Source organism: Engystomops pustulosus, chromosome 3 (genome assembly GCF_040894005.1).
Source record: "Engystomops pustulosus chromosome 3, aEngPut4.maternal, whole genome shotgun sequence".
Lineage (NCBI taxonomy): Eukaryota > Metazoa > Chordata > Amphibia > Anura > Leptodactylidae > Engystomops > Engystomops pustulosus.
The window spans coordinates 233,464,887-233,489,205 of record NC_092413.1 but is presented as its reverse complement, the minus strand read 5'-3'; the positions used below and the strand labels follow the sequence as shown (position 1 = coordinate 233,489,205).

At 45.8% G+C, this 24,319-nt stretch overlaps 1 protein-coding gene across 1 annotated transcript in view; it reads left to right on the top strand.

The window, feature by feature from the left end:
- Positions 1-6,546: 6,546 nt before the first annotated feature.
- LOC140123030 (vomeronasal type-2 receptor 26-like) overlaps positions 6,547-24,319 on the top strand; it is a 33,170-nt gene continuing 15,397 nt past the window's right edge. Inside the window, exons 1-3 of the mRNA XM_072144282.1 lie at positions 6,547-6,762; positions 17,076-17,299; positions 19,988-20,279. Of these exons, the coding sequence (XP_072000383.1) occupies positions 6,547-6,762; positions 17,076-17,299; positions 19,988-20,279 (732 nt within the window). The remainder of the gene's footprint in view (positions 6,763-17,075; positions 17,300-19,987; positions 20,280-24,319) is intronic.

Below are 24,319 nucleotides of genomic sequence, written 5' to 3'. Positions count from 1 at the left end.
CAACGAGCAGTTTCGAGTACGCTAATGCTCGAACGAGCATCAAGCTCGGACGAGTATGTTCGCTCATCTCTACTCGGGAACGTTGGCCCTCTTTTGGCAGGCCCCTTAGGAGTTCTTCCAGGGGAGCCGCCAGCTGGGCAAACTTTGGGATAAAGCGTCTGTAATAACTGGCAAATCCCAGGAAGCTTTTGATATCCTGTATGGTTGATGGGGTAGGCCAGTCATGGACAGCTGCAATCTTCTCTGGATCTGGCTCAATTCCGTGAGGGCTCACCACATGTTCCAGGTACTTGAGGTTGCAGCAGATGGCACTTGGATGGCTTGACCTTCAACCCTTGTTGGGTCAGGATTTGGAAGACTTCAGCCAGATGGTGGAGTTGGTCTTCATAAGTCTTGTAGTAGATGATGATGTCGTCCAAGTATAGCAGGACGGTCTCAAAGTTTCGATGACCCAAACATCTCTTCATCAGCCGTTGAAATGTTCCTGGGGCATTGCAAAGCCCGAACGGCACGTTTTTGAACTCGAACAGGCCCATTGGGGTGGTGTAAGCCGTCTTCTCTCTGTCTTCCGGCACCATGGCCACTTGCCAGTAGACACTGGTCAGATCCAGGGTAGAGAAGTAGGCAGCTGACCGGAGGGCTGCGAGGGATTCCTCGATTCGTTGCAGCGGATAGGCATCCTTGTGGGTGATATTGTTGATCTTCCTATAGTCAACACAGAATCTAAGGGTTCCATCCTTCTTTTTCACAAGGACCAGCGGTGCAGCCCATGGGCTGTGACTCTCCCAGATAACGTTAGCTGTCTTCATCTATTTTTCACCTCTTGGTAGCGGGCTGGAGGTATAGGCCGGTATCGCTCTTTGATAGGAGGATGAGAGCCAGTAGAGATGGTATGTTGGATCAGGGTAGTCTGCCCAAAATCCAATGGGTGTTTGCTGAAGGCCTGGTGGTGCTTCATAACGACATCCAGGACACCTTGTACTTGGTCTGCAGGAGTAAAATCGTTCTCTCCAATATTGAGCTCAAGCCACCAGGATTGCTCGGCAGGCTCACCTTCAGTACTTTGCTTCACTTCCAACTGTTGGGAGGCAGACAGAGAGGTTTCCACCAAGTCTTCAGGATGGACGCTGAAGAGAGTGGCTATGGCTTGGTATTTTCTCAGATCTACTGGGGAGTCTCTCACATTTAGTAGTCTAATGGGTACTTGTCCTCAGGATACAGTGACAAGGCTCCTGGTGGCTAGAATGGGTAGGTCTTCATCATCTGGTAGAGGTTCTACCATCGCCTGGTAGTCTTGACCTTGGACGCCCATGCAGGCTCGGCACCATACTAACGTCTCAGTTCCAGGTTGAAGGCAGACAGGTTGGGGATCTTTGATCCGGGCTCTGCAGATTTCTCCATTAGGGCCAGCAAACTTCTGTTGCGCCGCCAGCACCTGCATAGTCGCCTGAATTACCTTCCAGGAACTGTTGGGCACTGTTGGCAGAGAGTCGTGGAGAGCCTTCAGCACTTCAGAATAGCAGTTGCGGAGGACATTGGTACCCAGTACCAGGGAGAAGTTACCGTTTTTGGGCACTCGTGTCACCACTACGCCCTGTCTGGTTAACTCAGTGTCTCCAATGGTTAGTGTGGGCTCCCAGTAACTGCGGATGGGTACGGTTTTTCCGCTCTTAGCAATAATGTTCAAGTAAGCCATGGGAGGCTGGATTAAGGATGCTCCTCTTCGGCATCTCTCGAAGGTAGCACTCTGGAGGGTGGTCACTTGAGAGCCGGTATCAATTAAGACCAGTAGGGTAACTCCGTTGATGGTTACATGAACCATGGGGCGAGTCCCCACAAACCTGGGCATCCAGTTGGCATCTCATGGACTTAAAGGTTCTTCCCTTGGGGGTCGTCCCTTAGCTCCAAGGGTTTGTAGTTTAACTGACGACATCCATCCTCTTCATGTCCGTATTTACGGCAGTAGCTGCACCGCTGGCGGGGTTCCTTCTGACTCCAGGTGCTTAACGACTTCGCTTCCCTTGGGCGCGGTTTGGCCGGGGAGGCACGAGGGGTAGCTGACCGTACAGAGTCTTCTGGAGGTTTCTTCCTCATAGAAGAGACAGTCACTTCCAATTGGGTCAACCGATCGAGTATTTTACTCAGAGTGTCCGTCAGATTAGGGACCTGTCCTGCTAAGCCAGCAACTTCCATAGCCGCAGGAGTAGGTGATGTCGGCTGCATGGGATGGCAAGCTAGAGCAGAGTCCTCCATTTCCACTGATTCAGGATCTTTCAGTGGTCCAGTAGGCGGTCGGTCCCCTAATATGTCAATGGCAATTTCCTTAAACTCAAGAAAGGAGGCCTGGACATGTTGAAAAGAGACTGGGGCAGATTTACTTACCCGGTCCATTCGCGTTCCAGCGGCACGTTCTCTGCGCTGGATTCGAGTCCGGCCGGGATTTATTAAGGCAGTTCCTCCGCCGTCCACCTGGTGGCGCTGCTGTGCTTAAGAGCATCGGAACGCACTCGAATACACCGAGCCGGGATGAGTGAAGGTAAGTGCAATTTTCGCGACACATTTTTTTTTAATGCGGCGGTTTTTCCGAATCCGTCGGGTTTTTGTTCAGCCACCCCCCCCCCATTTCCGTTGCGTGCATGCCGGTGCGGATGCGCCACAATCCGATCGCGTGCGCCAAAAACCCTGGGCAATTCAGGGGATATCGGCGCAAATCGGAAATATTCGGGTAACACGCGGAAAACCGCGAATCGTACCCTTAATTAATGACCCCCAATATCTTTAGTTGGCACCTTTGATTATCAACAAGTCCATTAATGAATTGTTCTCTCAGGGTTTGGTCAGAGGTTTCAGCCTCTTTGGGATCAAGACGGGTCATGGCCTTCCATGTCTCCTGTAGGGAGAGGGCAAAGTCTCTGAGGGACTCTTGAGGCTTCTGTCTTTTCCCGAAGAATTTCTGTTTCAACTCTGAGGCAGTACATTTTTCAAAGGTGTTGCGCAGCCTATTGAGAATTTGGACCACATTCTGGCGCTGTTCTCAGGGCCAAGACTTGACTTCCCGGAGAGCGGGTCCTTTCAACTGCCCGGTTAGAATGCCCACTTTCTGTTCCTCTGTGAGCGGATACAGGGCGAAGGTAGCTAACAACTTGGCTCTAAATTCAGGGAGAGTGTGTAATTCTCCCTCGTAGTGGGGTAAGCAGGGGGCCCTCAGATAGTATGGCATAGTCAGAGGCATAACGGTGGGAGTCCCGGGGACACTGGCTGTAGCAGGGCTGAAGGAACTCTCTGGCGGGCTTAACATGCTCCGGTACCCTGAGGAGGGACCAGGGGACGGGACCTGCTCCAGTCCCGTATCTTCGTCCTGGTCGGACATGACTGGCCTAGCTGAGGGAAGTCTGCAGGGTTACACAATATCCGTTGCTATGGGCGATGGCTAGAATGGGACGTGGGAACCTTAAGACACAGTCACTATTACCTAGGAGGTGAGCCAATAACCTAGCGTTGGAAACAATCTCTACCCCCCTTTAACTTCCCCAGCGGTACTCACTCAGGATCAGCCACGGTGACAGGAAAACTCCAGTGCACGAAGGACTCCGTTCCCGATGTCCGGCAGGCAGTAGGGGCTCGGTGATGCTCAGTGGTGCTCTACTCCAGTCGCAAGACACGTGCGCCGGGACTTTGGATGAGGCAGGCTTCAGGCTGATCCAAGATGGCCGATTAACCCTCTTAGTTGCCGGTCGCACACGCTCCAGCTCCTCCTCCAAAGTCCTTCGCGTCTCACGCGCAGGGGGTGGAGCCTGGTGACGACTCTGGAGTTCCAGCCAGTGAGGATTTGGCAGGCTGGAAATACTTGCTGCGCCACAGCCTCTGAGGTAAATGCTTCAGGCATGGCATCACCGGATGTTGCAGAGCTGACAAAGTTCTTTGTAGGGTTTAACCTCCTGAGTGCTGGAGCGATGCTCGACAGCACGTGGTAGCAGTAACACAGTTCAATGTAGAAATGCACACAATCACTTGGGCCTAAACCTGGATGGCAGCAGGGCTAGGCAACACAGTCTTTGTAATAAAGGACAGTCTATAGTGCCAGTATAAGGCACAGAAGTATACATCCTGTTCGTGACGCCACTTGCAACATCCCCCACCGGGGCCTAGCCTTTTCTTGGGGCCTGGAGACAGCCGGGGCCCGCAGTACCTGAGTGGCTGGCGGTTGCGGCCTAGGCACGCTAGTGTCACAGTGCTTGGTATGGGGAACTGGAGGGCTGTCCTACAGCCTGGCAGGTCTCCAGCGGGGTGGTGATGGCAAGAAATGATGAGGGAGAGGCTGCTGTAGTAGTAGCATGGACCAGACGGAGGCAGACGTTGAACAAAAATAACTTACAGTTCTTTATTGGAACCGACAGGAACAGTAGCAACATGCCTTGACAAATGGTAGACTGCTGGGACTGCAGTTGGAGATGGAACCACAGGAATGGGTCATCAGCTTGGATGCAATGGCAGGCTGGGAGATAGCTGTGTCCTAGGAGGATGCTTCAGCTTGTCCTGGGTTGCTTCAGATATCACCCTTAAAGGTAGGGTGATACCCCTTTCTCTCACTAACTAACTCTGCAGAGCTGCTCAGGCAGTGAGTTGAGCTCTGGCTGCACTCTGACCAACTGGTCTGTTCTGGTCTGTCTGACTGCACTGACTTCACTGAATGACCAGGGGTTTTATTACTCCCACTGGTCAGGTGGTGGTTCCTCCTCCAATCACATCCCAGCTTACAGATACACGGTTAGAACACAGGTGATTGGCTAACACATATTACATCACATTAACTCCTGCCTTACCAGGCTGGCTCTACTGCTGCAGTTTTCCTCTATGTTATGTAGTGACCTGCTGTGGGGTTAATCAGACCCTACACAGGCTGCAAGCTACATGGTGGGACGTATTCGCAAGAACTCCTCTGTCTTGCATCGGCAGGGGTGTTGCAGATCCGGCAGGGAACCTAGAAAGGGGCTGTAAGTTTTTACGGCAAGCAGCTGGTGGATCGGTCCTGGACTGTTGTATAGCTCTTACACTGAGGAGTGCACCACACTTGAGTTTTCATATACCACATTTCAGTGATATTGCAGTCGCTTCTAAAACAGTGATTTCTCTCTCTGGGGCTTGTGCTGTAGAAGACGATTATCCCTTAAACTCGGCTGCACGCGTGGAGATATAATTATGCACTGGTGTTTACAGGTTGTGAAGGTTCAGGTGTTACATGATAATATTATCAGTTTCCCATGGCGGCCCAAGCCACAGAAATATCTACAGAGAAACAGATGGCAACAATCTGGATGCAGTATCGTCATCTTATAGTTTATTACTGTAGAGTGTCTGCAGATCAGGAGGTTATCCTCTCGCCACCGCTGTCTTTTCACATCCTAATTAGCTGGATCAGTTTCTTACAGAACTTAAAAAGGCAGCGCAGGATTCACCTCAGGATCACTATTCCTACCCGCAGCTAGTACAAAACCTCCACCAAGAATGACAACCCCATCCTAGCAGTTAAATAGTGCAGGATCTGGTACTCAGCCTCTATACTCTTCTTATCTGAAAAATACTTTATGGGAACATAATCATAACCTATTGATAAAATCCTTGGAGGGTTACGCAAAATGGGTTCACTCTCTGGAGGTAGTTACCTCTAGAGAAAGTACTTACATCGTCTCCAGTCCAACACTGTGTACTTAGATGATCTCCAGTCCAACACTGTGTACTTACATGAACCCCAGTCCAACACTGTGTACTTACATCATCTCCAGTCCAACACTGTGTACTTACATCATCTCCAGTCCAACACTGTGTACTTATATTATCTCCAGTCCAACACTGTGTACTTACATCATCTCCAGTCCAACACTGTGTACTTACATCATCTCCAGTCCAACACTGTGTACTTACATCATCTCCAGTCCAACACTGTGTACTTACATGAACCCCAGTCCAACACTGTGTACTTACATGAACCCCAGTCCAGCCCTTCCTCCCTTTGTGAACAATAGTCCATCACTCTGTATTTGCATGAACACATCCAGCCCGGTAATAAGTACTCCTAGTTCAACAGTGTTGTTAGGCTCCAGGGGTAGTGGACCCACTGGACCACCGTGGACGATGACACAAGCTGACACCTGGGACCATAGTCTAAATGGCATCCAGTCTTCACCAGAGCCCACTGTAAAGAAGGTTGGACTTGCTGTGTCATGGTACCACCAGGTCACTCCATACGACTTTGTCCACAGTAGAAGCCAAGGCAAGGTACAGAGTCGGTAGGGAAGTTTGTGGTTGGGGAGGTCAAGACAGGTGGCAGAGGTTCAGGGTCAGAGGCAGAGCAGCAGGTTAGGGCTGGCAGCGGAGGCAAGTCAAGGCAAGGTACAGAGAAAAGGGCCAGCACCAATCAGCGCTGCGCGGGTCCTTTAAATTTTCCGAAGCCATCATGCACGCACCCTAGGAGCCAGGGACGCGCGCGCAGGGGCACACAGAGGATCATGGGTAACCCTGCGACCCCCATGGTTTGCGGGAGCACCCATGATAGTACCCCCTCTTCAGCCTCCCCGTCTTCTTTGGCTGGAGGAGCCTCTGCAGGAGACTGGGGTCCAGAATGTTAGCCTCAGGTTCCTAGCATCGCTCCTACGGGGCCGAACCCCTCCCAGCCAACCAAGAAGAACTGTTTACCTCTCACCGTCCTCATATCTAGGATCTCCTGGAAGACGTTGGTGGAGTCAGTCTCAGGAACAGGAGGAGGTATTTGCTGGGAGAAGCAGTTCAGGAGGACTTGGGAGGCGCATGTTGTGAGGAAGGCGCAGCTTGTAGGCCAGTGGATTGATGCGAGAGAGCAACTCGAATGGACCCAGGAAACGAGGACCAAGTTTATAGTCAGGGATCTTCAGCCTGACATACCTGGAGGACAACCAGATTTAGTCACTTGGAGAGAAGATAGGATGAGACCTGCGCTTCTTATCAGCCTGGAGCTTGGTTCGAGCAGAATGGACTTTAGAGCCTGTACTAATTCTTCAACCACAGGGATGTCCGATGACACAGGTAGAGGAAGAGGAGGGTGTGGATGTAGACCATAGTCGATGCAGAAAGGTGCTGAGCCGGCAGAAGCAGAATCTAGGGCAGTGATGGCTAACCTATGGCACTGGTGCCAGAGGTGGCACTCAGAGCCCTTTCTGTGGGCACTCAGGCCATCACCAGAGATGACTCCAGGTATCTTCCTGCAGTCCCAGACAGCCCAGGACTTGCTGTGCACAGAGATATTTTAAAGTGACAGCTCTACCTGGGACTATTTTCTGCTTTATTAGTGTCCTCAGGGTTCTGGTATCAATGAGAACTGTGACAGAGAAGGGAGTATGAATCACAAATTAAATTTCTGTGTTGGCACTTTGCAATAAATAAGTGGGTCTTTGTTGTAGTTTGGGCACTCGGTCTCTAAAAGGTTCGCCATCACTGATCTAGGGAGTTATAGGAAAACTCTGCCAACAGAGTGGACCAGTCGTCCTGACCTTGTTAAGACTGTGGTAGTCAATGCAAGGACGGAGTGACCCATCATTTTTGGTCACGAAGAAGAAGCCTGCACCAGCCGGGGAGGAGGATTTACGTATAAACCCCCTCTGTAGGATTTCTTTAATGTAGTCTGACATTGCAGTGGTTTCAGGGGCTTCTCGAGGTGGGATGTGATGCTGAGAGACCAGGGCAACATACACAAAGTTTCCTGCAGACCCGAAGTCCAAGAAGGCACACACTTGAAACTGGCTACGTATGCCAACACTGAGGAACACTGGAATGTTCAGATGTGGAGAAGCTTTATCCACACCTAGGGACACTTCTCCCAGGTTTGAGTGTTTCCTGAGCTAAAGACGGAGTGGACAGGCCTGAAGAAAATGTTCCGGGCTGGCACAATAGAGGCAGAGATCCTCCTGACGTCGCCTGGAGCGTTCCTGGGGAGAAAGTTAGGCTCTGTCCACCGGCATGGGTCCTACACAACAATACATAAACGGTGGGTATATGGGCACTAACAGTATATATTTATTCACAAGATAGATGTGCCATAACAACCTAAAAGTAATTATTAGTAATCAAATATGCTTTAATAGTTCAACACAACAAAGACCAGACATAGGATATAAAAGCATTTAAAAGGTATAGCGAACTACACTGGAAACTCAGTGTGGTGAGTGGAATATGCTCACCAACATCTATCCCTGATTGCAACAATCTTAGAGGTGTCTGCTCACTAGTAAACACAACATATCACACAAATCAGTACAAGAAATGAATAAATAAATACAATAGTGCTCAAATCAATGTATTAAGTGCAAATCAGCCCAATGTATACTCAACACAACCAAGGCATGATAACCCCAATATCAATCCTGAATTAGGAACCTAGAACCAGCATGGCTGTGGAGAGGGGAGCAAGGCACCCAAGCAACCAGGGAATGTGCGTATCCACCCCACGCGTTCCGTCACTCACGGTGACTTCATCAGGGGAATAGGTTCCTCTGCAGCAGGCATGGCTGGAGGCTGATGCAGTCTTTTGAAGGCAGGTGCCAAGCAAAGCAAACTTCAAACCTGGGCTTCTGGTTGCTCGAGACGTAGCTCTTCAGAGCGCTCTTAAAACGAATAGCACTCCGAGTGGCCAGAGTGGCCAGAGTGGCCAGAGTGGCCAGCGTAGATGGCAGGTCTCGTGCACACAGTGCATCTGTAACTTGTCCCGAAAGTCCCAGAAAGGTCGCAGTAAGGTCTGCATCATTCCAGGTGAGTTCAGAGGCCAGTGTACGGAACTGAACTGCATAGTCACTTACGGATGAGTCCTCTTGACGCAAATTTAGCAGTGCAGTGTCAGCTGAAGACGCCCGTGCAGGTTCCTCAAAAATGGACCGGAATTCTCAGAAGAATGCTGTGAGGGTAGCCATGAATTTCAGGCTACTGCTACTTTATTATATTTAGCTAATTTTACTAAAAAAGCGAGGGACCACACATCATTCTTGTTAAATAATTTAAGAGAAAAACTCTCTTAAAATTGTTCTCTTAAAACCGACCACCTTCATAGTATCATAGTATATAAGGCTGGAAGGAGACGCAAGTCCATCAAGTCCAACCTTCAAGAATTAAATAAATGTTTTATCCCCATAACCCGTGATATTTTTTCTCTCCAGAAAGTCATCCAGGCCTCTCTTGAACATGTACATAGAGTCGGCCATAACAACCTCCTGCGGCAGAGAGTTCCATAGTCTCACTGCTCTTACAGTAAAGAACCTTTGTCTATGGTGATGGTAAAATCGCCTCTCCTCTAGGCGTAGAGGATGCCCCCTTGTCCTGGTCACAGGCCGAGGTATAAAAAGATCTTTGGAGAGATCCTTGTACTGTCCGTTCAGGTATTTGTACATTGTAATGAGGTCTCCCCTCAGTCGTCTTTTTTCTAAACTGAATAATCCTAAATTTTGTAATCTGTCAGTGTATTCTAATCCCCCCATTCCCCTAATAATCCTGGTTGCTCTCCTTTGCACCCGTTCCAGCTCTATTATATCCTTTTTATACACTGGTGCCCAAAACTGTACACAATATTCCATGTGTGGTCTGACCAGGGATTTGTATAAGGGCAAAACTATGTCTTTATCATGAGAATCTATTCCTCTCTTGATACATCCCATTATTTTATTTGCTTTAGCAGCAGCCGCCTGGCTCTGGTCACTAAAATTAAGTTTACCATCCACCAATACGCCCAAGTCCTTTTCAGCTTCAGTTTTACTAAGTAATTGACCGTTTAGAACATAATTATACTTTTTGTTTCCATGGCCCAAGTGCATAACTTTACATTTATCTACATTAAACCTCATCAACCATTTCTCTGCCCATCCCTCAAGCTTCCACAAATCCTTCTGTAATGCTAAACTATCGACCTCAGTATTTATTACTTTACACAGCTTAGTATCATCTGCAAATATTGAAACTTGACTGTGTAAACCCACTACAAGGTCATTAATAAAAATATTAAAAAGAAGTGGCCCCAATACTGACCCCTGTGGCACTCCACTGGTAACATCAACCCAATCTGAGAATGTGCCATTAATGACCACCCTCTGTTTTCTATCACTAAGCCAATTACTTACCCAGATACACAGATTTTCTCCTATTCCCAGCAGTCTCATTTTATATACCAACCTTTTATGTGGCACGGTGTCAAATGCCTTTGAAAAGTCCAGATATACAACATCCACAGCGTCCCCCAGATCCAGTCTTGAACTTACCTCCTCGTAGAAACCAATCAGATTAGTCTGACAGGACCGATCTCTCATAAACCCATGCTGACGCTGGGTTATAAGGTTGTGCACAGTGAGATACTCCAGGATAGCATCTCTAATAAACCCCTCAAATATTTTCCCCACCACAGCAGTTAGACTTACGGGTCTGTAGTTTCCAGGATCGCTATTTGATCCTTTTTTGTATATTGGTACCACATTTGCTATGCGCCAGTCCTGTGGAACATAACCAGTCCTCAGTGAATCTTCAAATATTAAAAATAACGGTCTGTCTATCACGGTACATAATTCATGCAGAACCCGGGGGTGTATGCCATCTGGCCCCGGTGATTTATCTATCTTAGTGGTTGCGAGGCGGCGCCGTACCTCTTCCTGGGTTAAACTGTTGACATTATAAAAAGAATTAACATTATTCCTCATTGTGTCTTCCACCAGGGGATTTTCCTGGGTAAAGACAGTTGAGAAGGCGACATTCAGTAGATTGGCCCTTTCCTCATCTCCTTCCACCATGACCCCCATGTTATTTCTAAGGGGACCCACACTCTCTGTTTTTAGTTTCTTATCATTTATATACTTGAAAAATAATTTGGGATTATTTTTGCTCTCCCTGGCAATATTTCTCTCAGTCTCTATTTTTGCGGCCTTTATCTGCTTTTTACAGGATTTATTTTTCTCTCTATAATCCTGTAATGCCTCATCACTACCTTCACGTTTTAGCACCTTAAATGCTTTATCTTTCTCGCTTATTGCTTTCCTTACAAGACTAGTTAGCCACATAGGGTTTTTCTTGTTCCTTTTATGCTTTTTCCCATAAGGTATGTGTTTCTCACAGGACTTTTTCAGAATATATGAGAAAAAGTCCCATTTTTGGGTGGGGCTTTTGTCCTTGAGAGCATTATCCCAGTCTATGCCTTTAAGGTCTTCCCTTAGTTGCTGAAAATTTGCCCTCCTGAAGTTTAGAGTGTTGGTTGCCCCTTCACTAACGCTCTTAGTAAAGCGTAATACAAAATCAATGATATTATGATCACTATTCCCCAGGTTCCCCCCAACCTGTAGTTTTGATATCCTATCAGGTCTGTTGGTAAGGATAAGGTCCAGCAGTGCCCCCCCTCTTGTTGGCTCCAGGACTAGTTGCGACAGGTAATTGTCTTTTGTTGTTGACAAGAACCTGCTACCTTTGAAGGACCTGCAGGTTTCTGCCCCCCAGTCAATATCTGGGTAATTGAAGTCCCCCATGATAAGTACTTCACCATGCTTTGAAGCCGCATCCATTTCACTTATCAGCATTTCCTCTGCTGCCTCCATTATATTTGGAGCCTTATAACAAACCCCTAGTAATATTTTATTATTCTTTTTCCCTCCCCTTATCTCCACCCATAGGGACTCCACATTTGCGTTACTGATGTCATCTCGCAGGACGGGCTTGAGGCAAGAATTCACATATAAACAAACCCCTCCCCCTTTTTTATTTATCCGATCCTTTCTAAAAAGACTATAACCATCTATAGTAACAGCCCAGTCATAGCTACTGTCCAGCCATGTCTCGCTGATACCCACTATATCATATTTCCGTTCCAACATCAAGAGTTCCAGTTCCTCCATTTTGTTTGTGAGGCTTCTGGCATTTGTGTACATACACTTTATATGGTTTTCCCTGTCCGTATTCCTTTTGTCCTTATTCCCCAATCTCATTCCAGCCCCCCTTCCTCCCCCATGGACTATGACCCTTCCCAGCTCTCTATGTACACCGTCTATTTGCCCTGCACAAGTGTAATTGCCCTCCCCCCAGGTCTCTAGTTTAAACACTCCTCCAACCTTCTAGCAATTTTTTCCCCTAAAACAGCGGCCCCCTCCCCATTGAGGTGCAGCCCATCCCTACTGTAGAGCTTGTAGCCGACAGAAAAGTCATCCCAGTTCTCCATGAACCCAAACCCCTCCTTCCTACACCAACTTTTGAGCCACTTATTTACCTCCTTGATCTCCCGCTGCCTTTCTGGTGTGGCACGTGGTACAGGCAGTATTTCGGAGAAAATTACCTTTGAGGTCCTTGCCCTGAGCTTATGGCCTAAATCTCTGAAATCATTTTTAAGGACCTTCCACCTACCTGTTACTTTGTCATTAGTGCCAATGTGGACCATGACCGCTGGTTCCTCACCAGCCCCTCCCAGTAATCCGTCAACCCGATCCGCAACATGCCGAACCCGAGCACCCGGCAAACAACACACTGTTCGGTATGCACGGTCTTTGTGACAGATTGCCCTGTGTGTTCCCCTAATAATGGAATCTCCCACTACCAGCACCTGTCTGACTTTGCCTTTGCTCCCATTACCCTTCTTACTGGAGCAGACATTCCCCTGGTTGCTAGCGGCCACGTCTTTCTGCAGCATTGCTACCCCAGAGCTGATATCCCCCTCATCCGCCAGCCTGGCAAACTTATTGGGCTGCACCAGATCAGGACTAGACTCTCTACAACTCTTCCCTCTACCCCGCCTTCTACATGTTACCCAACTAGCTGCCCCCTCACTCTGCACCTCCATACTTCCCTCCCCACAACCATCTTCCCCAGAGAGTTTGTGCTCCAGGAGCAGCAAACTTCGTTCCATATTATCAATTGCCCGCAGCCTTGAAACTTGCTCATTTAGATCCACAATCTGGGCTTCCAGGTGAGCAATTTTCACACACCCCACACAGCAGTATTCCCCCTCGAACGGCTGTTCAAGGAAAGCATACATGGCACAGGATGTACACCGTGTAGCAATGCCACTTATGGAGTCCATAATTCTAATGGGGATTACAATATAAATATGCACAGAAAGAATTTACAGTCAAAGTAACACAAAACACAGAAGTTACCTGCTAAAGCCCCTCAAACTTAAGTCCCTTAAACCTAAGTCACACTTATGACACTGCACACACTTGGGATCAGTGCACACTCGCTGCCAAGCTCACACACACTCGCTTTGCTAATGCTTTTTTTAAAGTTATCGGCCACAAAAATCTGCAGAGCTCACTGCACAAGATCTGGCTGCAAACCACCAAACAAACTGACCACAGAAGTATATAAAGGCTGCTAATTAGATAGCCACACCCCACTATTAATTAGGCAGCACCTGTGACTATACTGTCTAGATAAGCAAGGTGAATGCCTCCCTATACCCCCCACACAATATACAGATTATGCAAGTAAAATACCTTTAGATCTACTTGGTTGCAATAAAAAACACACAATGAATATCAGGAAATAAAAATGTAGATGCACTTATCTATTTGTTGCAGGATCCAAAATGTATTCCTTCCCTTAAACCTAAGTCACACTTAGGACACTGCACACACTTGGGATCAGTGCACACTCGCTGCCAAGCTCACACACACTCGCTTTGCTAATGCTTTTTTTAAAGTTATCGGCCACAAAAATCTGCAGAGCTCACTGCACAAGATCTGGCTGCAAACCACCAAACAAACTGACCACAGAAGTATATAAAGGCTGCTAATTAGATAGCCACACCCCACTATTAATTAGGCAGCACCTGTGACTATACTGTCTAGATAAGCAAGGTGAATGCCTCCCTATACCCCCCACACAATATACAGATTATGCAAGTAAAATACCTTTAGATCTACTTGGTTGCAATAAAAAACACACAATGAATATCAGGAAATAAAAATGTAGATGCACTTATCTATTTGTTGCAGGATCCAAAATGTATTCCTTCCCTTAAACCTAAGTCACACTTAGGACACTGCACACACTTGGGATCAGTGCACACTCGCTGCCAAGCTCACACACACTCGCTTTGCTAATGCTTTTTTTAAAGTTATCGGCCACAAAAATCTGCAGAGCTCACTGCACAAGATCTGGCTGCCTTGATTAAAACAATACAAGTACATAGAAATGCAATGGCTCTGACCTGTCAATATTTGCTGCACACAATCAGTGACCTGATTAGTTCAGTGGCACATACTGGCGCACATATTGAAAGTGTCTGCGCCAGTTTTCTGTCTGACTTTGTATGGAAAAGATCATACACACGTCTTGTGCATGTATTTATCAAGTGTCTGCGCCAGTTTTGTGTCGCGGCTGCTCTTGGGGCTCCAGATTCATGAAGACCCGGCGCAAGTGTTCAGTAATCTGGCGACCCCCGCACACTACACAGGACACTGCACATAGTACACAATGCACTGCTCCTAGTAAATGTGGGTCAGTGCCTGCAGGGGCCACATCCCAGGTGCGGGTGCGGGGTCAAGGGAACTTCAGCAACAGATTATCACAGGGTTTAAAATGTAAATTAAATTTATATATATATGCTTTTTTAAAGATAATTTGGGTCTCCTTTCAGTTTTTTTTAATAAAAACAAATTATTCAAGTGAAAGGCCTGGATGTTACTGACATCCACCACATACTATGCATTTCTTACATCATGATGTAGCAGAGATGTTTGTGTTTTGGTAAAAGGAGCAATTATAAACTTTTATAGATTTGTGTAAACATCACAATTATCTCCTGTGTCATCACAAGAACATATGAAATAACACAACCTGTTTGTGTGGAAGGAGGATATAAATTCCAGAGCTCAGGATCTTCTCCTCAGACTCAGGAGGTTTCCAGACCGGCTGCATCCACATAGTAACAAGTAAGTGACAACAGCAGAGCACAAGCTTCATGTACTAGAGACTGACAGTGTGTGCTGTACTAGAGACTGACAGTGTGTGCAGTACTAGAGACTGACAGCGTGTGCTGTACTAGAGACTGACAGCGTGTGAGATTGACAGCGTGAGCTGTACTAGAGACTGGCAGTGTGTGCTGTACTAGAGACTGACAGCAGGTGCTGTACTAGAGACTGACAGCGTGTGCCATACTAGAGACTGACAGCGTGTGCTGTACTAGAGACTGACAGCGTGTGCTGTACTAGAGACTGACAGCGTGTGAGACTGACAGCGTGAGCTGTACTAGAGACTGACAGCAGGTGCTGTACTAGAGACTGACAGCGTGTGCTGTACTAGAGACTGACAGCGTGTGCTGTACTAGAGACTGACAGCATGTGCCGTACTAGAGACTGACAGCGTGTGCTTTACTATAGACTGACAGCGTGTGCTATACTAGAGACTGACAGCATGTGCTGTACTAGAGACTGACAGCGTGTGCTGTACTAGAGACTGACGGCGTGTGCTTTACTATAGACTGACAGCGTGTGCTATACTATAGACTGACAGCAGGTGCTGTACTAGAGACTGACAGCGTGTGCTGTACTAGAGACTGACAGCGTGTGCTTTACTATAGACTGACAGCGTGTGCTATACTAGAGACTGACAGCGTGAGCTGTACTAGAGACTGACAGCATGTGCCGTACAAGAGACTGACAGAGTGTGCCGTACTGGAGACTGACAGAGTGTGCCGTACTGGAGACTGACAGTGTGTGCTCTACTAGAGACTGACAGCGTGTGCTTTACTAAAGACTGACAGCGTGTTCTGTACTAGAGACTGACAGCGTATGCTTTACTAGAGACTGACAGCGTATGCTTTACTAGAGACTGACAGCGTGTGCCGTACTAGAGACTGACAGCGTGTGCCGTTCTAGAGACTCACAGCGTGTGCTGTACTAGAGACTGACAACGTGTGCCGCACAAGAGACTGACAGTGTGTGCTGTACTAGAGACTGACAGTGTGTGCCGTTCTAGAGACTGACAGCATGTGCCGTACAAGAGACTGACAGCGTGTGCCGTTCTAGAGACTGACAGCGTGTGCCGTACTAGAGACTGACAGCTTGTGCCGTACTGGAGACTGACAGCGTGTGCTGTACTAGAGACTGACAATGTGTGCCGTTCTAGAGACTGACAGCGTGTGCCGTACAAGAGACTGACATCGTGTGCCGTACAAGAGACTGACAGCGTGTGCCGTACAAGAGACTGACAGTGTGTGCTGTGTCCTCAGCTCTGTGTATCTACAGTATGTATGTGTGTATCTACAGTATGTATGTGTGTATGTAGAGTATGTATTTGTGTATGTACAGTATGTATGTGTGTATATACAGTATGTATGTGTGTATGTAGAGTATGTATGTGTGTATATACACTATGTATGTGTGTATGTATACATGTATGTGTACAGTGTGTATGGATACATGTATGTGTGTGTGTATATGTGTCTATATGACTGTCTATGTGTGTCTATATGTATGTAGTTACAAGAAAAGTGTTCTTAACTTGTCAGTGACTTCTGACGGGATAAGTGTTGACAATAGACGAGCTCCAACAAATGTCAATGTTTCTGTCGAAGCTTGTTATATCTATTTGTGATGTGTTTGATCTCACTCTATGGGGGTGGACACAGTAAGCTGGCAGGAATCTTTGGGGGGGGGGTGGTGGCTCAGTTTTAGGGCTCACTGTCTGTGTACAATCATTACTTACCCAATATGCAGAGCTCCATGGATTCATTGCAGGAATCTCACAAGATTTACTGAATTACTTTAGTTACCTCAGTCACTTCTCATTGAAGTTACTTTAGGAGAGAACACAAAGCATCATGGGAAGTGAGGGCAGCTTATATCTGACTCAGCAAAGACAGGACAGGTTGGTTTCTGTCCACTACTACAGGGGATGGTTTCTGAAAAGTAACTTTATCATAGAAAATGTAATTGGAATGTCTTTGGAAATAAAAGGGAAAGCCAAATGACGTGGGAATCATATTGTTGTTCTGAAAGGGGAATTCACATATGACATTATGAAATCAGAGTTACACTTTAAGGCCAAATGTTTCATGTCTGAATAAATGATGATTCCTCTCTTCTCCCAAGGTCTCCATGTTGCTTATTTTATACATCATGTTTATGGCTCCCTCTTTTGTCCTTGGACAAGGTATTGCAGACAGCGCCTGCAAAATGACAATGATTGGAAATGTAAACAATGTTGTAGAGTCTGGAGACCTGATCATCGGGGGAATCATTAAACTTTCTGACGAGTCTTATGGCTACTTTCTTCCTTCAATTGGCCTAAAGAAAGAAATGCAAAACTGTAATTTGTAAGTAGAAAATCTTTATTCTGTAATTTACATAAAACTAAAATCTGCATAACTAAACCCCCCACCCAGCTATCCCTACCTAATTGCCCAGCCTACCCAAAGCTGTAGGTGACAGCTGGTCGACATGTGGACATCAAAGAAGTCAACAAGATATGGGTCAGAACCAAGGGGACAGATGCAGTACAAAATCAATAGGCAAAGAAATAGTCAGAAAAGAGTAAAAAAGTCCAGCATAAAGAATTCAAGATAAATGCCAGCTAGCTCAAAATAAGACTAAAGCAAGCAAGGAGGAAATAGCAAACCTTTTAGGAGATGTCAGAGTGCCAGTCCAAGATGATTGGATTAGTTCTCTGACATCCACATAGGACAGAAATATGTGTATTCACTAAATGTATCATCTTGTGAAAGATGGATGACAAATTACAAAGACTTTGTTTGCCAATCACTGTGCTCCATGGTTATCATTGTGCCACACACTGAGCTCCTAAAATAATATTTCCCCACACTGTGCTCCTAAGATTTTACTGGTATAGATTGTACTTTCTTAATGTACTTTTTAAACAGTGCAACATACTGTAACCCTAAAATAACGGACGGTGCTTTATGACTATGAAAGTGCCACATGTGGTGATACCCAATATAAGTGCAATGCACATAGTTGAAGTATCCTGCACTGTAGTATGCAGTAGGTAAATTTTTGGTAGATTGAAACATAAGTTACAGTTAAAATAAAACCATGTTAAAAAAAATCTCTTCCTATCAGCTGTACAATGCAACGGAAATCTAGTATTTACAAAAAATCTAAATGAATTCCTGGGTATTTTACACGTTAAAACAAAATGGTACAATAGGTACATAAAATTCATATGAAAAAAATAATAATAAAATAAACGAATTAGTAATTAAATACATATATCTAGTTTCACTGTTGTTAATATTAGGCAAATGGATAAATAAATAGAAATATAAAAGGTATCTAAATCATATTAGCCAGTTGTATCACATTCATACAGGAAGGTCCATATCTGGTATGTAGAAAGTGCTGGTAAAATACCCAGGTGTATAAGATGGTGTTTCCAAATCTTCTGTCTGTAGGTTGTATGATTGGAGGTAATTTTATAGGGGAAACATGTTGGCCACTTACCGATGCCGAGGGTGCTGCATAGGGGCTCCAGGGCGTTTGCGATGTTACGTAGGGGCCAGTTATTTACCCTCTCCTGGTGGACTGAAAGCCATAAAGGTTTGTAGATCCGCTGATTTGGAACGTCTGCCCATGGACCACCCCACATAGTTCCTCCATATATTCCAGCATAATCTGGTCCTTATAATGTAACCAGAGGTGATGACCCATTTGGATTTCGGCCATCCATTGACATGAGTATTATAAATATTCCTCATGTATCTTATCAATCACATTTATTTATCCATATATTTATTTATCTATTGATTGATTTTTCTATTACCATGACAGTACTTCCGTCTTCCTCCTTTCCGTGCGCCTCTCATACCCTACAGATTGAAATTTCTTTCACTTCACGTTACCTCATTCAGTCTTTGTTAACTTGACACTTTTGACCCGAAACACGTTGCCATTTTTAAAAACTCTAATAAACCAATACTAAAGACCCAACTCCGAGTTTGCCACCTGATTGGACAACAAACATAGACCTCTATATAGAGAACACTGACCCATCACTACATCACTACTGACAATAGATGATGTCACAGCTTATCTCCTCCTTCTCCCTGTACAATGACCTCTATATAGAGAACACTGACCCATCACTACATCACTACTGACAATAGATGATGTCACAGCTTATCTCCTCCCCCTTCCTGTACAATGACCTCTATATAGATAACACTGACCCATCATTACATCACTACTGACAATAGATTATGTCACAGCTTATCTCCTCCCCCTCCTTGTACAATGACCTCTATATAGATAACTGACCCGTCATTACATCACTACTGACAACAGATGATGTCACAGCTTATCTCCTCCCCCTCCCTGTACAATGACCTCTATATAGATAACACTGACCCATCATTACATTACTACTGACAATAGATGATGTCACAGCTTATCTCCTCCCCCTCCCTGTACAATGTCCTCTATATAGAGAACACTGACCCATCATTACATCACTACTGACAATAGATGATGTCACAGCTTATCTCCGCCCCCTCCCTGTACAATGTCCTCTATATAGATAACACTGACCCATCATTACATCACTACTGACAATAGATGATGTCACAGATTATCTCCTCCCCCTCTCTGTACAATGTCCTCTATATAGATAACACTGACCCATCATTACATCACTACTGACAATAGATGATGTCACAGCTTATCTCCTCCCCATCCCTGTACAATGACCTCTATATAGATAACTGACCCATCATTACATCACTACTGACAATAGATGATGTCACAGCTTATCTCCTCCCCCTCCCTGTACAATGACCTCTATATAGATAACACTGACCCATCACTACATCACTACTAACAATAGATGATGTCACAGCTTATCTCCTCCCCCTCCATGTACAATGACCTCTATATAGATAACACTGCCCCATTATTACATCACTATTTGCAATTATTAACCTCTGATATTGGTACTAAATGGACTAGAAACCCTGCACTACTCATCTTTCTATTTTATCATTTATTTACAGGCTACAGCTTAATTTCTGGAGACATCTCTTGGCCTTTATATTTGCCTTAGAAGAAATAAACAGTAGATCTGACATCTTACCTAATATCACGCTTGGATACAACATCTATGACTCCTGCAGTTTAGGAGATAAAGCTGTACAGAGTGCACTGAGTATACTGTCAGCAAGAGCAGAAGCCGTCCCCAACTACAACTGTGATGAGAAGAACAATGTGGTGGCTTTTATTGGACACCTGATGTCTGCCTCCAGTCTGTTCATAAACCAGATAATTAGGATCTATGGATATCCTCAGGTAGGAAATATCTTGATGTCCTGACCTATGAACTCCAGCCCTCATCAAGTTTTAGTTTAGGCTTAAAGAGAATTGTCTGATCTAGTGAACTCTATTGAAATGATGTTATGAGAGAATTCTTGGTTGACTTATGATCCTCAGGTCCTCATTCTCATTCACGTTTCGGTCTTGGTGTGAGCAGGTTATATCTTAAACCCTAAACTATCCTTCCATAACCCCATAACATTTTCTAACCTAATCTACAGTTTAGTTAACTAAAATGTTAATTTTTCTGGAGAGGCTGCTGGTGCATGGAAAATCTTGTCCAAAGAGGGGGAGCAAAGGCTAGTCCATGCCCCAGTGGCCCCTGTGGTCCCTCCCTAACGACGCACGTTATCTAGCGTGCCTCCTGCACCCGGCCCACCGCGCATGCGCAATAACTCTGGCTTCAATGCTCTCTGAAAAATTTCCATATTAGTTAGCTGCATGTAGATCAGTTTAGAAAGTGTTATAGGGTTAGTAACCTACCATCAGATCTACCTTAATAGGTAGATTCCTTAAGTTTGTGTAAACCTACATTTTTGTTTTAACTTTTTTATTTACCTCTTACTTTTCTAAAGCCAAATCTAAGAATTTTTCCATTTACAAAGCCACATGAGGGCTTGTTGTTTGCGGGGCACATTGTAATCCATTTTGGCTCTTTGAACCAGGGAGCACAGTGGGTAAATAGCAGCCACATCAGCTTTATATCTCATCACAAACCTTGCCGGAGCTATTGAGGTACCAGCAGAGACATGGCAAAGGGAAGAAGAGCCCTCCGAAACTTACAAAGTTCGTCCCTGCGACAGAGGACTCCCGAGATTGCGCCAGCCACGAGGCCTCTGCTCTGAACATGTGGAAGACGCAAGAAGCAGCTCCACAGCCTCTACCTTTTACCGGTTGAGTTACCACTAGCTAAACCCCTTCTCACGCTGATGTCATCTGCAAGCAGCCCTGCCATAAAACGCCCCCTTCACTGTAATTATGGTTCTCTGTCCAGGGTCAGGATCAAATCTTCTGAAGTCTGATACATGTTGTCACATGGGAGGAGGTGGTCAGAGGCAGGAGAGCTTGACTTCAGTGTCACATCCCTCCTGACATCATAGCAACGCCTCCCTGACTTGATACAGCCAATTAACATCTCACTTCAAAGTTGATTTCCTGAATGATGCCACCAAGCTTGGCCATAAAAGAAACATGATCTAGAAGCTGTTCAACTGCTTGACAACATACTGGTATTGATTTATTAGGCCAATTTCTGATGACAGGTTCCCTTTAATTTCTTTCTCTAAACACTAACGGGTTGAAACTCAAACAGAGCTTCTAGGAAGCTTGTTGTCAGATGGCCCCTCAAACTATATAGCAATTCTTCCATATCCTCACAACTACAAGAATGAATCTAGCTAAGATGTGGAAATCTGCTTAGAATCCTGACGTATCTGCTATAATACATGAGATCCAATACAACTGTGTATTAGAACACCGTATAGCTGCAAGAACTGGTTCGACTTCCACCTTTATCAGCTATGAGGCAAAATGCCTTGTGTCTTTTCGCACCCACCTCTTCCTAATTTATGGATTTCCATATGATGTAGCACCAGCTCTCTGGTCTAGGGATGGTTTCGGTGAACCTGTATCACTGTCTTACCATACTCTTGCATAATGTGAACATCAGTAACCTTTTTGTTGTGTCCGTTTAATGTTCCCTCTTTCCTCCCCTCTTGCCCCTTCTTTTTATTGCTTCCTGCTCTGTCTATGCAGTCGGAGGTGACCTCTATGTTATGGGCCACCATCTGCTTATGATGTCGGTAGAAATATTTGTAAACCCTTCAATAAACAATGTATTGGCTGAAAAAAGGTTGATTTTTTACTCTTCTTTTACCATTCTGATCTAAAACAAGCCGAGACACTCTGTCCTTGTTCTGCGGGTAGGTCTGTACATTTCTGCCATTGGATTCACTTTTTGGAGCTTAGTCTCCCAGTAAGCCGCCATTTTTCTGACAATTGTAGATGTCTGCATGTGTTTGTTAAATGATGTTATAAGTCCCTACTGTTCTATGTATTGTTAAATGTAATTTGATACAGATAATAATTAGAGATGAGCCAATTTGTTGAAATTCAGTTCAACCCGATTTGTCGAATTTTTTGAAAAACAGTGGATTCGACCCAAATCGATCATGATGAACCACATTAAAAAACATGTATTTCCTGGGTGCTAAGAGCCTGTAGGGTGTCGTAGAACATTGTGCCATGCTTAAATATGCATAGGGAGCGTGGTTTGGTCTTCAAACAATGTTGTGTTTTAGTATGACACGCACATGACAGCCGCCGCTCTTAGAATCGCTTCACTCTTCCCTTCCATGGGCATTTACAGAGGCCATCTTCACCAAATAAGCAGGAATGCATCCTGTCAAGGTAACGTCTGTGCCAGCTCTAAAGGACTGAGCTGAGGGCCAAGATCCCACTATAACAACACAGAGTGCACTCTTTTTACACTGACATCAGATGATTCCATAGATTAGGACAGAACCTGTTCTGTTAGACGTGGATACATGAAGAAACCCCCAAAAGAGGGAGAGGGTGTCGGCAGTAATTCTACATTGACGTCACTGATCAATTTACCCTTCATTTTGTCCGTCAGTGACCGTTCAATCATCCATCAATAATCCATCATCAGTATTGCTAAAGCAAAAAACAAACAGGAGTGGATCCTTCTGACAGATGAAATGAAGGGGAAAACCAAACAGTGGCAACATCATAGAGTGGTGGAGGGTGAAAACAGCATTATGGAAATCACAGGGAGACTGCGGTCAGTCGGCAGCAGCACGAGTAGGCCGCAGACTGGCACAATGACAAATTATAGAGTTGGCGGAAACATGGTAGGCCACAGAGTGGCACAACGACAGAGTGTGGAGGTGACGGCAGCAGCAGCAGAAGGCCGCAGAGTGGAACAATTACAGAGTGTGGAGGTGGCAGCAACCTGGAAGGCCACAGAGTGTGGAGGTGGTGGCAGCAGCATTAGGTCAGAGAGTCGCACGATGATGAATTCTTTAGGTGGAAGCGACATGATAGGCCACAGTGTGGCACAATGACGAAGTTTGAAATGAATTTGAAGTTGGAATTTTTAATATAAATTTGAATTTGAAGATTAGAGGTGCCACATGCATCCTTCATTACAATTTCCCTGAAAATATGATGTCTTTGCCAAAAAAGAACAGCAAGCAGAGGGTCAGAGAGTGGCACAATGACAGAGTGTGGAGGTGGCAGCAACATGGAAAGCTACAGAGTGGCACATTGAGAGTGTGAAGGTGGCAGCAGTAGCAGGAGGTGAGAAAGTGGCACAACGACAGTATGAGGAGCTTGCGGCAGCAGGAGAGTGGCACAATGACAAATTCTTTAGCTGGCAGCAACAGGCAACAGAGTGGCACAATGACAGTGTGTAGAGGTGGGTGACAATTCCAGTCCCTGGTAAAGATGGTGGGAGGCAGATGGAGCAACTGGCAGCAGATGTGTGGCATCAGGCAAGTGGCAGTATCAGAATAGTGGCTGAGGCAGGAAGTTAGAATCCAGATTCATTCCTCAACATTTGGGGGAGGCGTCATGGCTGATCTAATCTGATGCATAAGGGATTGGTGTGTTAAAATCCTGGCCGATCCACGCCTGATTCATCTTGACAAAGGTCAGTACCTCCTTATTATGTGTGAACAAGTGGGCTCTCCTTGGGGTAACGATGGCCCCCGCTGCACTAAACACCAGCTCTGATGCCACACTACTGGCCAGACAGGACAGCTTCTCTACTGCAAACTCCGCAATTTGCAGCCACGCATCAAGTTTGGCTGCCCAGTAGTCCAGGGAATCCTCTATCATGGGTGGTAAAGTGCTGTCCAAGTAGGCCACCGCCTACTCCATGCCCTGCTGATGTTGGCGGCTACCCTGCTCACTAGGCGGTTGAAGGAAACTGCTCATTAAGGACTCCAGACTTAAGCTGCTGCTGATGGAGCTGCTAGTGCTCTTACGGCCCC